Source organism: Glandiceps talaboti, chromosome 13 (genome assembly GCF_964340395.1).
Source record: "Glandiceps talaboti chromosome 13, keGlaTala1.1, whole genome shotgun sequence".
In the NCBI taxonomy this organism is placed as follows: Eukaryota; Metazoa; Hemichordata; class Enteropneusta; family Spengelidae; genus Glandiceps; species Glandiceps talaboti.
In genome coordinates, this window is record NC_135561.1 from 23,715,118 (window position 1) to 23,737,303 (window position 22,186).

Sequence of the window (22,186 nt, forward strand, 5' to 3'; positions counted from 1 at the left end):
ATGCATATACAAGTTAATATATTCAATAACCCTTGACCTCTACAATAATCCCTGCATCCAAGTGTTGACAAACACCCTTACATCACTACTACAGCTCATGGTTTATGGTAATTGTGGGTTTGATGAGAGTGTAGACATTGTCATTCACACATTTCAGTTAAGGCATTGGTGGTTATTTCTACAAGCCCCTCCTTAAGATGAATATGCATGAAAAAATTAGCTATTGTCCTCTGTTTGTGCTTGTCGCTAATGAGATTCTCTGATTGGTGCAATGTAAATACAACTAGTATGTTTTCAGTATTGTGCTGAAGAGCAAATACCCACTATTACATGTACATTGTTGGTGTTAGTATTTACTGCTACATATATAATAACACACTTGTGTTTGGTAACACTTTTGTTATATGATCATTTACAGTGGAATGGACTTCTTGAAATATCTAGACAAACTATATGAACTGCAACACTGTGGACCTCATGATCACAGAATAAGACTAAGTATCAAGAAAGAAGTGGACACATATCGATTACAACATGCTATGGACCTTGTTGTAGAACAACTACCAGCTATGTTAGAATTAGGAGAGATACCAGATCAAATTGTCAACCAACGATATTCCTTCCCCTACCATGTACCATCGGTAGTTAGCTTAGCTACCGTCATCAGTGAAGAAATGCCAGAAACACTGGGTTATGTACTCTTGCAGGTAATGTGCTATGTACCCAGCTATTCACTGGAGGGGAGGGGAATATGTACATAGCTATTTACTGGAGGGGAGGGGAATATGTACATAGCTATTTACTGGAAAGGGAGGGAGGGGAATACATGCCAATGTATTTACTCAAAGAAGGGGGAGGGGAATATGTCCCAATTTATTTATTGGAAGGGGAGGGAGGGGGGTGTTTACCTAGCTATTTACTGGAAGGGGAGTGTGTACCTAGCTATTTACTGAAAGGGGAGGGAAGGGGGTGTTTACCTAGCTATTTACATGTAATAACAGTATCTACTAATTCAGCTAGTTATGCTACAAAGCCTAACTTGAATACAAATACTATCTTTTGAATAGGCAGTCTACTGTTCAACATTCTTGAAAATAATAACAATACTATTCAGGTCTGTCTATAAACCTAGTGCTATCCCTAACCTAATAATATTCAGGTCTGTCTTACTGGTCCAAACCTAGTGCTATCCCTAACCTAACCCAACTGTAATTCCCTAGCTTGTGTGCAAAAATGCATAAAACTAAAGCTGGTCCACTAAGCTTCTCTACATTATTGTGTTATCTTCTATTGTAGGAGTGTCATTGGTTGAATGCATTGCTATGTCATATCAGACAGTCATTGTATGAACTAGATAAACATCTACTTGGTGGACAATATGCTATACCAGAAGAGTTTAGTGACACTACAAGGTCATTACAAGAAGAATATGTACCAGTATCATGGGTTCATCCACTGAGTCAGCCAACAACACATACACTAACTACATGGCTTAAAGGTTGGTTATTAGATTGGGCTCCGTTCGTCCGTCTGTGCATCTGGAGCCATTTCTCAGAAATAACTGGACCGATTTCTCTCAAACTTGGTACAAGGACAATACACTATGACATACATATATATGCATGTCAGTTTATTTTGTGATACAATGCAATATGGCCGCCAGACAGCCATTTTGTTTATAATTTTTCCATGTCCAAAGCCATTACACAGACATGCCTTAACAGATCTTATTCAAAGTTGGTATAAGGACAATGTTGTATTACATACATATGCATGTCAATTTATGTCATGATACAATCCTATATGGCCACCGGGCAGCCATTTTTTAACAATTTTGTCATATCCATGCAGAACCATTACTCAGACATGACTGGACCAATTTCTATATAATTACATTCACCATACAAACCAGCAACACGCACACTATACATTCATCATACAAACCAGGAACACGTACTATACAGTGACATTCACCATACAAACCAACAACACGTACTATACAGTGACATTCATCATACAAACCAACAACACGTACTATACAGTAACATTTACCATACAAACCAACAACACGTACTATACAGTGACATTCATCATACAAACCAACAACATGTACTGTACAGTGACATTCACCATACAAACCAGGAACACGTACTATACAGTGACATTCACCATACAAACCAACAACACGTACTATACAGTGACATTTACCATACAAACCAACAACATGTACTGTACAGTGACATTCACCATACAAACCAACAACATGTACTGTACAGTGACATTCACCATACAAACCAGGAACACGTACTATACAGTGACATTCATCATACAAACCAACAACATGTACTATACAGTGACATTTACCATACAAACCAACAACACGTACTATACAGTGACATTCACCATACAAACCAACAACACATACAGTGACATTCACCATACAAACCAACAACACGTTCTATACCATGACATTCATCATACAAACCAACAACACATACTATACAGTGACATTTACCATACAAACCAATAACACATACTATACAGTGACATTTACCATACAAACCAACAACACATACAGTGACATTCACCATACAAACCAACAACATGTACTATACAGTGACATTCACCATACAAACCAACAACACGTACTATACAGTGACATTCACCATACAAACCAATAACACATACTATACAGTGACATTCACCATACAAACCAATAACACATACTATACAGTGACATTCACCATACAAACCAACAACACGTACTATACAGTGACATTCACCATACAAACCAATAACACATGCTATACAGTGACATTCACCATACAAACCAATAACACGTACTATACAGTGACATTTACCATACAAACCAGGAACACGTACTATACAGTGACATTCACCATACAAACCAGGAACACGTACTATACAGTGACATTCACCATACAAACCAACAACATGTACTATACAGTGACATTCACCATACAAACCAGGAACACGTACTATACAGTGACATTCACCATACAAACCAATAACACATACTATACAGTGACATTCACCATACAAACCAACAACATGTACTGTACAGTGACATTCACCATACAAACCAGGAACACGTACTATACAGTGACATTCATCATACAAACCAACAACATGTACTATACAGTGACATTCACCATACAAATCAACAACACGTACACTGTACAGTGACATTCACCATACAAACCAGGAACACGTACTATACAGTGACATTCATCATACAAACCATCAACATGTACTATACAGTGACATTCATCATACAAACCAACAACATGTACTATACAGTGACATTCATCATACAAACCAGGAACACGTACTATACAGTGACATTCATCATACAAACCAACAACACATACTATACAGTGACATTCACCATTCAAACCAAAACACGTACTATACAGTGACATTCACCATACAAACCAACAACACGTACTATACAGTGACATTCACCATACAAACCAACAACATGTACTATACAGTGACATTCATCATACAAACCAATAACACATACTATACAGTGACATTCACCATACAAACCAACAACATGTACTATACAGTGACATTCACCATACAAACCAACAACATGTACTATACAGTGACATTCATCATACAAACCAACAACATGTACTATACAGTGACATTTACCATACAAACCAACAACACATACTATACAGTGACATTCACCATTCAAGCCAACAACACATACTATACAGTGACATTCACCATACAAACCAACAACACGTACTATACAGTGACATTCACCATACAAACCAACAACACGTACTATACAGTGACATTCACCATACAAACCAACAACACATACTATACAGTGACATTCATCATACAAACCAACAACACGTACTATACAATGACATTCACCATACAAACCAACAACACGTACTATACAGTGACATTCACCATACAAACCAACAACACATACTATACAGTGACATTCATCATACAAACCAACAACACATACAGTGACATTCACCATACAAACCAACAACACGTTCTATACCATGACATTCATCATACAAACCAACAGCACATACAGTGACATTCACCATACAAACCATCAACACATACAGTGACATTCACCATACAAACCAATAACACATACTATACAGTGACATTCACCATACAAACCAACAACATGTGCTATACAGTGACATTCACCATACAAACCAATAACACATACTATACAGTGACATTCACCATACAAACCAATAACACATACTATACCGTGACATTTACCATACAAACCATCAACATGTACTATACAGTGACATTCACCATACATGTACAAACCAACAACACGTACTATACATTGACATTCACCATACAAACCAATAACACATACTATACAGTGACATTCACCATACAAACCAATAACACATACTATACAGTGACATTTACCATACAAACCAACAACACGTACTATACAGTGACATTCACCATACAAACCAACAACATGTACTGTACAGTGACATTCATCATACAAACCAATAACACATACTATACAGTGACATTTACCATACAAACCAACAACATGTACTATACAGTGACATTCACCATACAAACCAACAACACATACTATACAGTGACATTCATCATACAAACCAACAACACATACTATACAATGACATTCACCATACAAACCAGGAACACGTACTATACAGTGACATTCACCATACAAACCAACAACACATACTATACAGTGACATTCATCATACAAACCAACAACATGTACTATACAGTGACATTCACCATACAAACCAACAACATGTACTATACAGTGACATTCATCATACAAACCAGGAACACGTACTATACAGTGACATTCATCATACAAACCAATAACACATACTATACAGTGACATTTACCATACAAACCAATAACACATACTATACAGTGACATTCACCATTCAAACCAACAACACGTACTATACAGTGACATTTACCATACAAACCAATAACACGTACTATACAGTGACAGTCACCATACAAACCAGGAACACGTACTATACAGTGACATTCATCATACAAACCAATAACACATACTATACAATGACATTCATCATACAAACCAATAACACATACTATACAGTGACATTCACCATTCAAACCAACAACACGTACTATACAGTGACATTCACCATACAAACCAATAACACGTACTATACAGTGACATTCACCATACAAACCAACAACACATACTATACAGTGACATTCACCATACAAACCAACAACACGTACTGTACAGTGACATTCACCATACAAACCAACAACACATACTATACAGTGACATTCATCATACAAACCAACAACACGTACTATACAATGACATTCACCATACAAACCAACAACACGTACTATACAATGACATTCATCATACAAACCATCAACACATACAGTGACATTCACCATACAAACCAATAACACATACTATACAGTGACATTCACCATACAAACCATCAACACATACTATACAGTGACATTCACCATACAAACCAACAACACGTACTATACAATGACATTCACCATACAAACCAACAACACGTACTATACAGTGACATTCATCATACAAACCAACAACACGTACTATACAATGACATTCACCATACAAACCAACAACACGTACTATACAATGACATTCACCATACAAACCATCAACACATACTATACAGTGACATTCACCATACAAACCAATAACACATACTATACAGTGACATTCACCATACAAACCAACAACACATACTACACAGTGACATTCACCATACAAACCAATAACACATACTATACAGTGACATTCACCATACAAACCATCAACACATACTATACAGTGACATTCACCATACAAACCAACAACACATACTACACAGTGACATTCACCATACAAACCAATAACACATACTATACAGTGACATTCACCATACAAACCATCAACACATACTATACAGTGACATTCACCATACAAACCAATAACACATACTATACAGTGACATTCACCATACAAACCAATAACACATACTATACAGTGACATTCACCATACAAACCAATAACACGTACTATACAGTGACATTCACCATACAAACCAATAACACGTACTATACAGTGACATTCACCATACAAACCAGGAACACGTACTATACAGTGACATTCACCATACAAACCAGGAACACGTACTATACAGTGACATTCATCATAAAAACCAGGAACACATACTATACAGTGACATTCATCATACAAACCAAGTTGTTCAGTGACACATTTAAATGGAAAATATAGGATTTATCTTCTGTTAGTTGTATATACATGTGTACCATTGATTCTGTTGTGCTTGAAATATGAGTTTAAATATTCAATTTTTCATAAATTACACTTAGAGGAATATGATCTTATTATTTCCTTCAACTGGAAGTCATTACAAACATGTTGACTGATAGAGAGGTCAACATCACACATTATTTATTTCCTCAAGGGATTGTGGGTTACCCAACACAGACTGTTCCCCAAGGGACTGTGGGTTACCCCAACACAGACTGTTCCCCAAGGGACTGTGGGTTACCCCAACACAGACTGTTCCCCAAAGGGATTGTGGGTTACCCCAACACAGACTGTTCCCCAAGGGACTGTGGGTTACCCCAACACAGACTGTTTCCCAAGGGACTGTGGGTTACCCAACACAGACTGTTCCCCAAGGGACTGTGGGTTACCCAACACAGACTTTCCCAAGGGTGTAGCCTTGAGGGAAACAGCCTGTTTTGTGGTGACCCATGGACCCAAGGGAAACTGAAATATGATGTTGCACAATCAGTCAGCATGTGTTTTGTAACACACCTACCACATTCTCACTCTCTCAACACATTGATCCATACATACATGTAGTTAACACATGACAACAGTGACAAAGGAACATGGAAAACTGTACTTCTTAATTACCAAATGTATTTATTCCGAATCCTTTTCTGGCACAAGGATGGCAAGTTTGTCTCCAGAAATTTCTTAAAAAACCACATGAAGTTTGTATGCTCAATTGACTCTCAGAGCCAACAGAAGACGCATAATGTCGTTTGTTTTGAAAACATGTACATATGCACATATGACGTCATCAGTCAACAGCTACTAGTGATGTTACCCATACAGGCAACAGCACCAGCATCTGCTGACCAGTAAATGTCATTTGCAGTCAACAACACAAAAACTCTACACACCACGTGCACATGACCACATATTGACAAATCAGGTCATAAGGTAGTAAGTGTATTTAAGGTGACAAGTACATTTATTCTACTAGTATTTTCTTCAGCTGACCATAGAAAATTATTGGAGGAATGATAGATATTAGTGTTCACCAATATACATACTGACTCAAGAGTTTTAATAGACTTTGATATTTGTAACAAGTTTTTTTCAAATAGAGTATATAATTAATAATACTTATTATTGTTTGTTTGTTTGTTTGTGTGTTTGTTTGTTTGTTTTTAGATCTGAGCCAACGCCATAGTCAATTAAAACGGTGGGTAAAAGAAGGCAAAGTCCCAAGTCATAATAGCAAACAACCAGCAGGTGCCCATGGTGAAATCACATCAGTATGGCTTGGTGGATTAGTTAACCCTACTGCATTGATAACAGCACTTAGACAAGAAAAGGCCGTCTTATCTGATTGTTTACTCTCACAGGTTAGTTCTAAGATAGTTTGTCTACAATGTTATCATTTCTTTGTAGTGTAACACTGCTGCAGTACTTTTAAAAAATAGCCAATCATGTTTAAGCCATAGAAGTTTTATATTGTTGTACTTGGTCACCTAAGTAATCAAACTCTATCGATATGCCACAAGTATACCATTTATTTACATATTCATGATTGTTTACATATGGACACCAAGTCAGTGTACACAGTACCTTTAGTGATGAGTGCAAAGAGGTAATTCAGTCAATAAAAGATTAACCTGTTGACACACTGACAGTTTAGTATACATATTTGATTAACCTGTTGACACACTGACAGTTTAGTGTACATATTTGATTAACCTGTTGACACTGACAGTTTAGTATACATATTTGATTGACCTGTTGACACACTGACAGTTTAGTATACATATTTGATTAACCTGTTGACACACTGACAGTTTAGTATACATATTTGATTAACCTGTTGACACTGACAGTTTAGTATACATATTTGATTAACCTGTTGACACTGACAGTTTAGTATACATATTTGATTGACCTGTTGACACACTGACAGTTTAGTATACATATTTGATTGACCTGTTGACACTGACAGTTTAGTATACATATTTGATTGACCTGTTGACACACTGACAGTTTAGTATACATATTTGATTAACCTGTTGACACTGACAGTTTAGTATACATATTTGATTGACCTGTTGACACACTGACAGTTTAGTATACATATTTGATTGACCTGTTGACACACTGACAGTTTAGTATACATATTTGATTGACCTGTTGACACACTGACAGTTTAGTATACATATTTGATTGACCTGTTGACACACTGACAGTTTAGTATACATATTTGATTAACCTGTTGACACACTGACAGTTTAGTGTACATATTTGATTAACCTGTTGACACTGACAGTTTAGTATACATATTTGATTGACCTGTTGACACACTGACAGTTTAGTATACATATTTGATTGACCTGTTGACACTGACAGTTTAGTATACATATTTGATTGACCTGTTGACACACTGACAGTTTAGTATACATATTTGATTAACCTGTTGACACTGACAGTTTAGTATACATATTTGATTGACCTGTTGACACACTGACAGTTTAGTATACATATTTGATTGACCTGTTGACACACTGACAGTTTAGTATACATATTTGATTGACCTGTTGACACACTGACAGTTTAGTATACATATTTGATTGACATGTTGACACACTGACAGTTTAGTATACATATTTGATTGACATGTTGACACACTGACAGTTTAGTATACATATTTGATTGACCTGTTGACACACTGACAGTTTAGTATACATATTTGATTGACATGTTGACACACTGACAGTTTAGTATACATATTTGATTGACATGTTGACACACTGACAGTGTAGTGTACATATTTGATTGACCTGTTGACACACTGACAGTTTAGTATACATATTTGATTGACCTGTTGACACTGACAGTTTAGTATACATATTTGATTAACCTGTTGACACTGACAGTTTAGTATACATATTTGATTGACCTGTTGACACTGACAGTTTAGTATACATATTTGATTGACCTGTTGACACACTGACAGTTTAGTATACATATTTGATTGACATGTTGACACACTGACAGTTTAGTATACATATTTGATTGACCTGTTGACACACTGACAGTTTAGTATACATATTTGATTGACCTGTTGACACTGACAGTTTAGTATACATATTTGATTGACCTGTTGACACACTAACAGTTTAGTATACATATTTGATTGACATGTTGACACTGACAGTTTAGTATACATATTTGATTGACCTGTTGACACACTGACAGTTTAGTATATATATTTGATTGACCTGTTGACACACTGACAGTTTAGTATACATATTTGATTGACCTGTTGACACACTGACAGTTTAGTATACATATTTGATTGACCTGTTGACACACTGACAGTTTAGTGTACATATTTGATTGACCTGTTGACACACTGACAGTTTAGTATACATATTTGATTGACATGTTGACACACTGACAGTTTAGTATACATATTTGATTGACCTGTTGACACACTGACAGTTTAGTGTACATATTTGATTAACCTGTTGACACACTGACAGTTTAGTATACATATTTGATTAACCTGTTGACACACTGACAGTTTAGTTTACTACTAGCTAGACTACTATCATGTGTTGTATTTACTAATAGCTAGACTACTATCATGTGTATATTTACTAATAGCTAGACTACTATCATGTGTATATTTACTAATAGCTAGACTACTATCATGTGTTGTATTTACTAATAGCTAGACTACTATCATGTGTATATTTACTAATAGCTAGACTACTATCATGTGTATATTTACTAATAGCTAGACTACTATCATGTGTATATTTACTAATAGCTAGACTACTATCATGTGTTGTATTTACTACTAGCTAGACTACTATCATGTGTATATTTACTAATAGCTAGACTACTATCATGTGTATATTTACTAATAGCTAGACTACTATCATGTGTATATTTACTAATAGCTAGACTACTATCATGTGTTGTATTTACTACTAGCTAGACTACTATCATGTGTATATTTACTAATAGCTAGACTACTATCATGTGTATATTTACTAATAGCTAGACTACTATCATGTGTTATATTTACTAATAGCTAGACTACTATCATGTGTATATTTACTAATAGCTAGACTACTATCATGTGTTGTATTTACTACTAGCTAGACTACTATCATGTGTATATTTACTAATAGCTAGACTACTATCATGTGTATGTTTACTGATAGCTAGACTACTATCATGTGTTATATTTACTAATAGCTAGACTACTATCATGTGTTGTATTTACTACTAGCTAGACTACTATCATGTGTATATTTACTAATAGCTAGACTACTATCATGTGTATATTTACTGATAGCTAGACTACTATCATGTGTTGTATTTACTACTAGCTAGACTACTATCATGTGTTATATTTACTAATAGCTAGACTACTATCATGTGTATATTTACTAATAGCTAGACTACTATCATGTGTATATTTACTAATAGCTAGACTACTATCATGTGTTGTATTTACTAATAGCTAGACTACTATCATGTGTATATTTACTAATAGCTAGACTACTATCATGTGTATATTTACTAATAGCTAGACTACTATCATGTGTATATTTACTAATAGCTAGACTACTATCATGTGTATATTTACTAATAGCTAGACTACTATCATGTGTTGTATTTACTACTAGCTAGACTACTTTCATGTGTATATTTACTAATAGCTAGACTACTATCATGTGTATATTTACTGATAGCTAGACTACTTTCATGTGTTGTATTTACTACTAGCTAGACTACTATCATGTGTATATTTACTAATAGCTAGACTACTATCATGTGTATATTTACTAATAGCTAGACTACTATCATGTGTTGTATTTACTACTAGCTAGACTACTATCATGTGTATATTTACTAATAGCTAGACTACTATCATGTGTTATATTTACTAATAGCTAGACTACTATCATGTGTATATTTACTAATAGCTAGACTACTATCATGTGTATGTTTACTATAAGCTAGACTACTATCATGTGTTATATTTACTAATAGCTAGACTACTATCATGTGTTATATTTACTAATAGCTAGACTACTATCATGTGTATATTTACTAATAGCTAGACTACTATCATGTGTATATTTACTAATAGCTAGACTACTATCATGTGTATATTTACTAATAGCTAGACTACTATCATGTGTTATATTTACTAATAGCTAGACTACTATCATGTGTATATTTACTACTAGTTAGACTACTATCATGTGTTATATTTACTAATAGCTAGACTGCTATCATGTGTATATTTACTAATAGCTAGACTACTATCATGTGTATATTTACTAATAGCTAGACTACTATCATGTGTATGTTTACTAATAGCTAGACTACTATCATGTGTATGTTTACTATAAGCTAGACTACTATCATGTGTATATTTACTAATAGCTAGACTACTATCATGTGTATATTTACTAATAGCTAGACTACTATCATGTGTATATTTACTAATAGCTAGACTACTATCATGTGTATGTTTACTATAAGCTAGACTGCTATCATGTGTATATTTACTAATAGCTAGACTACTATCATGTGTATGTTTACTAATAGCTAGACTACTATCATGTGTATATTTACTAATAGCTAGACTACTATCATGTGTATATTTACTAATAGCTAGACTACTATCATGTGTATGTTTACTATAAGCTAGACTGCTATCATGTGTATATTTACTAATAGCTAGACTACTATCATGTGTATATTTACTAATAGCTAGACTACTATCATGTGTATATTTACTAATAGCTAGACTACTATCATGTGTATATTTACTACTAGCTAGACTACTATCATGTGTTGTATTTACTGATAGCTAGACTACTATCATGTGTATATTTACTAATAGCTAGACTACTATCATGTGTATATTTACTAATAGCTAGACTACTATCATGTGTATATTTACTAATAGCTAGACTACTATCATGTGTATGTTTACTATAAGCTAGACTGCTATCATGTGTATATTTACTAATAGCTAGACTACTATCATGTGTATGTTTACTAATAGCTAGACTACTATCATGTGTATATTTACTAATAGCTAGACTACTATCATGTGTATATTTACTAATAGCTAGACTACTATCATGTGTATGTTTACTATAAGCTAGACTGCTATCATGTGTATATTTACTGATAGCTAGACTACTATCATGTGTTGTATTTACTACTAGCTAGACTACTATCATGTGTATATTTACTACTAGCTAGACTACTATCATGTGTATATTTACTAATAGCTAGACTACTATCATGTGTTGTATTTACTACTAGCTAGACTACTATCATGTGTATATTTACTACTAGCTAGACTACTATCATGCGTATATTTACTAATAGCTAGACTACTATCATGTGTATATTTACTACTAGCTAGACTACTATCATGTGTTGTATTTACTACTAGCTAGACTACTATCATGTGTATATTTACTAATAGCTAGACTACTATCATGTGTATATTTACTAATAGCTAGACTACTATCATGTGTTATATTTACTAATAGCTAGACTACTATCATGTGTATATTTACTAATAGCTAGACTACTATCATGTGTATATTTACTAATAGCTAGACTACTATCATGTGTTGTATTTACTACTAGCTAGACTACTATCATGTTATATTTACTAATAGCTAGACTACTACCATGTGTACATTTAGTAATAGCTAGACTACTATCATGTGTATATTTACTAATAGCTAGACTACTATCATGTGTTGTATTTACTACTAGCTAGACTACTATCATGCGTATATTTACTAATAGCTAGACTACTTTCATGTGTATATTTACTAATAGCTAGACTACTATCATGTGTTGTATTTACTACTAGCTAGACTACTATCATGTGTATATTTTCTAATAGCTAGACTACTATCATGTGTATGTTTACTAATAGCTAGACTACTATCATGTGTATATTTACTAATAGCTACACCTTATCATGTGTATATTTACTAATAGCTAGACTACTATCATGTGTATATTTACTAATAGCTAGACTACTATCATGTGTATATTTACTAATAGCTACACTACTATCATGTGTATATTTACTAATAGCTAGACTACTATCATGTGTATATTTACTAATAGCTAGACTACTATCATGTGTATATTTACTAATAGCTAGACTACTATCATGTGTATATTTACTAATAGCTAGACTACTATCATTGTTTATTGCTATAGGTTGTGTTAGAGTGTGACGTGTCAACTTCCATGGATGTAGATACATTTGACATAGAACATGAAGGTGGAATGTACCTACGTCATCTACATCTACAAGGAGCTTCATGGGATGTAGAAAAGGGTTGTCTGTCTCAGCCACAGTAAGTGCAAGTTCAATAATACATGTAATTTTAACGCTATCATACAATGTACTGGCTCTTACTATGTATTGGTTCATACTATATATTGGCTCATACTATGTACTGGCTCTTACTATGTATTGGCTCATGCTATGTACTGGCTCATACTATGTCCTGGCTCATACTATGTACTGGCTCGTACTATGTACTGGCTCATACTATGTATTGACTCTTACTATGTATTGGCTCTTATATACTATGTACTGGCTCATACTATGTACTGGCTCATACTATGTACTGGCTCTTACTATGTACTGGCTCATACTATGTACTGGCTCATACTATGTATTGACTCTTACTGTGTATTGGCTCTTATATACTATGTACTGGCTCATACTATGTACTGGCTCATACTATGTACTGGCTCTTACTATGTATTGGTTCATACTATGTATTGGCTCATACTATGTATTGACTCTTATATACTATGTACTGGCTCATACTATGTACTGGCTCATACTATGTACTGGCTCTTACTATGTATTGGCTCTTACTATGTACTGGCTTATATAGTGTCCTGGCTCTTACTATGTATTGACTCTTGCTGTGTACTGGCTCATACTATGTACCGGCTCTTACTATGTACTGGCTTATACTATGTACTGGCTCTTACTATGTACTGGCTCATACTATGTACCGGCTCTTACTATGTACTGGCTCATACTATGTATTGGCTCTTAATGTACTGGCTTATACAGTGTACTGGCTCATACTATGTACTGACTCTTACTATAACTGGCTTATACAGTGTACTGGCTCATACTATGTACTGGCTCTTACTATGCACTGGCTCATACTATGTATTGGCTCTTACTATGTACTGGCTTATACAGTGTACTGGCTTATACTATGTACTGGCTCATACTATGTACTGGCTTATACTATGTACTGGCTCTTACTATGTACTGGCTCAAACTATGTATTGACTCTTGCTATGTACTGGCTTATACAGTGTACTGGCTCATACTATGTATTGGCTCTTTATGTACTGGCTTATACAGTGTACTGGCTCATACTATGTACTGGCTCTTACTATGTACTGGCTCATACTATGTATTGGCTCTTACTATATACTGGCTTATACAGTGTACTGGCTCATACTATGTACCGGCTCTTACTATGTACTGGCTCATACTATGTATTGGCTCTTACTATGTACTGGCTCATACTATGTACTGGCTCTTACTATGTATTGGCTCTTACTATGTACTGGCTCATACTATGTACTGGCTCTTACTATGTACTGGCTCATACGATGTATTGGCTCTTACTATGTATTGGCTCTTACTATGTACTGGCTCATACTATGTACTGGCTCTTACTATGTACTGGCTCATACGATGTATTGGCTCTTACTATGTACTGGCTCTTACTATGTACTGGCTCATACTATGTATTGGCTCTTAGTATGTACTGGCTTTAAGTGTACTGGCGCATAATATGTACTGGCTCTTACTATGCACTGGCTCATACTATGTATTGGCTCTTACTATGTACTGGCTTATACAGTGTACTGGCTCATACTATGTATTGGCTCTTACTATGTACTGGCTCATACTATGTATTGGCTCTTACTATATACTGGCTTATACAGTGTACTGGCTCATACTATGTACCGGCTCTTACTATGTACTGGCTCTTACTATGTACTGGCTCATACTATGTATTGGCTCTTACTATGTACTGGCTCATACTATGTACTGGCTCTTACTATGTACTGGTTCATACTATGTACTGGCTCTTACTATGTACTGGCTCATACGATGTATTGGCTCTTACTATGTACTGGCTCTTACTATGTATTGGCTCTTACTATGTACTGGCTCATACTATGTACTGGCTCATACGATGTATTGGCTCTTACTATGTACTGGCTCTTACTATGTACTGGCTCATACTATGTACTGGCTCTTAGTATGTACAGGCTTTAAGTGTACTGGCTCATACTATGTACTGGCTCTTACTATGTACTGGCTCATACTATGTACTGGCTTATACAGTGTACTGGCTCATACTATATACTGGCTCATACTATGTACTGGCTTATACAGTTTACTGGCTCATACTATGTATTGGCTCTTACTATGTACTGGCTTATACAGTGTACCGGCTCATACTATGTACTGGCTTATACTATGTACTGGCTCTTACTATGTACTGGCTCAAACTATGTATTGGCTCTTGCTATGTACTGGCTTATACAGTGTACTGGCTCTTACTATGTACTGGCTTATACAGTGTACTGGTTCATACTATGTACTGGTTTATATTATGTACTGGCTCATACTATGTACTGGCTTATACTATGTACTGGCTCTTACTATGTACTGCATGGCTCTTACTATGTACTGCATGGCTCATACTATGTACTGGCTCTTACTATGTACCGGCTCTTACTATGTATTGGCTCATACAAAGTACATTCCTACCACATGTATGTCTTAATTCATCCTAACCAATCACAGTGCATGATTTGTTTTCCTTTTTTATTAAATATATGTAAGCCTATCACATTATTTGTCTTAATCTAGGAGTGGGCTGAATATGATGCCAAGTGTGTACATCAGGCCAGTCCTAAAAACTGAAATGACTGACCAATCACAGGATGGTATAGGTCTATTTGAGTGTCCAGTGTTAATGAACAAAGCACGACAAATGACAGCCTTCACATTACAATTGAAATGTCCACTACCAATTAAACAATGGAAACTAACAGGCACTGCTATCATCCTAGATACAGGTATAAACAATTAATGAATATATCTAAAGGATTAATAGTGTGAATAAAATAATAGACAGACAGACAGACAGACAGACAGACAGACAGACAGACAGACAGATCAATTGTGTGCATGTGATGGTGGATAAATGAAAGAGAGAGAGAGAGAGAGAAAGACAGACAGACAGACAGACAGACAGACAGACACACACACACACACACACAGACACTCAGGCAGAATGTGTGTGTGTGTGTGTGTGTGTGTGTGTGTGTGTGTGTGTGTGTGTGTGTGTGTGTGTGTGTGTGTGTGTGTGTGTGTGTGTGTGTCACTGTATTAATAACAGCAAAGATCAGTAACACGAAGGCGGGAGGCCCAGACAGAATACCAGCCAAGATCATTCGCGAATTTACTTTAGAAATCAGCTCACCTTTAGCAGATATACTTAATGCTTCCTTCAAACAGGCGATTATTCCCCCTCAGTGGAAGAAAGCAGTAGTTGTACCGATACCCAAAACTAACCCTCCAATATGGAACAAACTAAGACCGATATCATTGACAGATCATTTCGCTAAAGTTGCAGAGTCTTTCATTATTGAATGGCTGATGGATGATATTCAATCAAATATTGACGTAAACCAATTCGGTAGTCGTAAAGGCCACTCTACCACTCATTATTTGGTCAAACTGGTTGATAACATATTAAAACATGCTGAAAACACCAAAAGTCTAACACGCGTAGTGGTCACCGGTTTTAGTAAAGCTTTTGATTTAGTTGATCACAATGTTGCAATACCTAAACTATTAAACATAGGCGCAAGGCCATCAATCATTCCATGGATTTCCGACTTTCTCTCTGGTAGAACCCAATGTGTGAAATATCAAGACACCTTCTCCGAGTGGAACTGTTTAAGTGCTGGAGTTCCTCAAGGAACACTCACAGGACCAGCTACTTTTCTATGCATGATCAACGACGCTGCGAGTATAACAATAGATAGAAACATGTTAGCTCTTAAATATGTTGATGATTTGACTATGATTGAGAATACATCTGTTAATGATTGTAATAATATGCAAATTGAACTGCAGCGATTTGAAAAGTGGTCACAAGATAATAATATGTCACTCAATCCTTCAAAATGCCATTCAATGGATGTATCATTTGACAAGAAACCTCCGCCATCAACATCTTTGCAACTTGCTGGACAAGAACTTGTATCGACAGATGTGCTCAATATACTAGGAGTCAAAATTGCTAAAACCATGAAATGGGATATACATATCAGTGACGTGCGAGTGGCCGTTTGTTTTTGCTAAGTTCACTTAAGAGATTTGGCCTTAGTAGAAGTGATCTGATCACAATTTATATCGGGTACATTCGACCTTTATTGGAATATGCTGTACCTGTATGGCATCCTGGGTTAACCGTTAAGCAACATGATTCATTAGAACGTATTCAGAAAAGGGCTTGTAGAATAATATTGGGTATGGCCTATGTATCATATCAACAGGCACTTGAGACATGTAAAATTGTAGATATGAAACAGAGACGCGATAATATATGTTTAAACTTTGCGAAATCACTCAAAAAGTCTAGATTACACAGTGACTGGCTTACTAAGGAACGTAGCGATGAAATCGGCCTTGAATTACGTAATTCTCGTCAACTATCTCTACCTAGGATACGTACACAGAGATATGCTAAAAGTGCAATTCCTTACATGATTAAACTATGGAATGATGACAAACACACTTGTTAGAAGCATTTTAAATGGTTCAGTGGTTAGTGTCTTCGTGTGTGTCCGTTGCCGTGCCCTTTTGTTAGTTGTAATTGTGTAAAGTTATTTTGATTCTGTCTTAACATGAAATGTAAAGGTTTTAATGTTTGCTATATTTTAAATTTATCAGTTATGTGAAGTTGTCGCAATTCAGTCTATGACTGCTACGAACAATTTTAATAAACCATTAATTAATTATTAATTAACAGAACTAGCAAACTGGACAGAGTGTTTTGAAACTATTTTTTTATTATTATTATTTACTTTATTTAATCTTGATAAATTGTTGAACCATAGGCTCTTCTTACACAATGTCAATGAAGGAAAAATATACAATATTTACATTAAATATACACTTACATACATAATATATACACTTACACACACATTAAATATACACTTACACACACATAATATACACTTACACACATTAAATATACACTTACACACATTAAATATACACTTACACACACATTGAATATACACTTACACACACATTAAATATACACTTACACACACATTAAATATACACTTACACACACATTAAATATACACTTACACACATTAAATATACACTTACACACACATTAAATATACACTTACACACACATTAAATATACACTTACACACACATTAAATATACACTTACACACACATAATATACACTTACACACATTAAATATACACTTACACACATTAAATATACACTTACACACACATTAAATATACACTTACACGCACATTAAATATACACTTACACACATTAAATATACACTTACACACGCATTAAATATACACTTACACACACATTAAATATACACTTACACACATTAAATATACACTTACACACACATTAAATATACACTTACACACACATTAAATATACACTTACACACACATTAAATATACACTTACACACACATAATATACACTTACACACACATAATATACACTTACACACACATAATATACACTTACACACATTAAATATACACTTACACACACATAATATACACTTACATACACATAATATACACTTACATACACATAATATACACTTACACACATTAAATATACACTTACACACATTAAATATACACTTACACACATTAAATATACACTTACACACACATTAAATATACACTTACACACACATTAAATATACACTTACACACACATTAAATATACACTTACACACACATAATATACACTTACACACACATAATATACACTTACACACACACATTAAATATACACTTACACACATTAAATATACACTTACACACACATAATATACACTTACATACACACAATATACACTTACATACACATAATATACACTTACACACATTAAATATACACTTACACACATTAAATATACACTTACACACATTAAATATACACTTACACACACATTAAATATACACTTACACACACATTAAATATACACTTACACACACATAATATACACTTACATACACCTTAAATATACACTTACACACACATAATATACACTTACATACACCTTAAATATACACTTACACACACATTAAATATACACTTACACACACATAATATACACTTACATACACCTTAAATATACACTTACACACACATTAAATATACACTTACACACACATAATATACACTTACACACACATTAAATATACACTTACACACACATTAAATATACACTTACACACACATTAAATATACACTTACACACACATTAAATATACACTTACACACACATAATATACACTTACATACACCTTAAATATACACTTACACACACATTAAATATACACTTACACACACATAATATACACTTACACACACATTAAATATACACTTACACACACATTAAATATACACTTACACACACATTAAATATACACTTACACACACATTAAATATACACTTACACACACATAATATATACACTTACACAAACATTAAATATACACTTACACACACATTAAATATACACTTACACACACATTAAATATACACTTACACACACATAATATATACACTTACACACACATAAAATATACACTTACACACATTAAATATACACTTACACACACATTAAATATACACTTACACACACATTAAATATACACTTACACACACATAATATATACACTTACACACACATTAAATATACACTTACACACATTAAATATACACTTACACACACATTAAATATACACTTACACACACATTAAATATACACTTACACACACATTAAATATACACTTACACACACATTAAATATACACTTACACACACATAATATACACTTACATACACATTAAATATACACTTACATACACATTAAATATACACTTACATACACATTAAATATACACTTACACACATTAAATATACACTTACACACACATTAAATATACACTTACACACACATTAAATATACACTTACACACATAATATACACTTACACACACATTAAATATACACTTACATACACATTAAATATACACTTACACACACATAATATACACTTACACACACATTAAATATACACTTACATACACATTAAATATACACTTACACACACATAATATACACTTACACACACATTAAATATACACTTACATACACATTAAATATACACTTACACACACATTAAATATACACTTACACACACATAATATACACTTACACACACATTAAATATACACTTACACACACATAATATACACTTACACACACATAATATACACTTACACACACATTAAATATACACTTACATACACATTAAATATACACTTACACACACATAATATATACACTTACACACACATAATATACACTTACACACACATTAAATATACACTTACACGCACATAATATATACACTTACACACACATAATATACACTTACACACACATTAAATATACACTTACACACACATAATATATACACTTACACACACATAATATATACACTTACACACACATTAAATATACACTTACACACACATTAAATATACACTTAAACACACATAATATACACTTACACACACATAATATACACTTACACACACATTAAATATACACTTACACACACATTAAATATACACTTACACACACATTAAATATACACTTACACACACATAATATACACTTACACACACATAATATACACTTACACACACATTAAATATACACTTACACACACATTAGATATACACTTACACACACATTAAATATACACTTACACACATTAAATATACACTTACACACACATTAAATATACACTTACACACACATTAAATATACACTTACACACACATTAAATATACACTTACACACACATAATATACACTTACACACACATAATATATACACTTACACACACATAATATACACTTACACACACATTAAATATACACTTACACACACATTAAATATACACTTACACACACATTAAATATACACTTACACACACATAATATACACTTACACACACATAATATACACTTACACACACATAATATATACACTTACACGCACATAATATACACTTACACACACATAATATACACTTACACACACATAATATACACTTACACACACATAATATACACTTACACACACATTAAATATACGCTTACACACACATAATATACACTTACACACACATTAAATATACACTTACACACACATAATATATACACTTACACACATTAAATATACACTTACACACACATAATATATACACTTACACACATTAAATATACACTTACACACACATTAAATATACACTTACACACACATAATATATACACTTACACACATTAAATATACACTTACACACACATTAAATATACACTGACACACACATTAAATATACACTTACACACACATTAAAT

The 22,186-nt window shown here is 33.8% G+C and overlaps 1 protein-coding gene across 1 annotated transcript in view; it reads left to right on the forward strand.

Moving 5' to 3' along the window:
- LOC144444417 (uncharacterized) overlaps positions 1 to 22,186 on the forward strand; it is a 237,286-nt gene that overhangs the window by 211,095 nt on the left and 4,005 nt on the right. Inside the window, exons 92-96 of the mRNA XM_078133829.1 lie at positions 419 to 707; positions 1,297 to 1,498; positions 7,527 to 7,720; positions 13,611 to 13,750; positions 16,321 to 16,529. Of these exons, the coding sequence (XP_077989955.1) occupies positions 419 to 707; positions 1,297 to 1,498; positions 7,527 to 7,720; positions 13,611 to 13,750; positions 16,321 to 16,529 (1,034 nt within the window). The remainder of the gene's footprint in view (positions 1 to 418; positions 708 to 1,296; positions 1,499 to 7,526; positions 7,721 to 13,610; positions 13,751 to 16,320; positions 16,530 to 22,186) is intronic.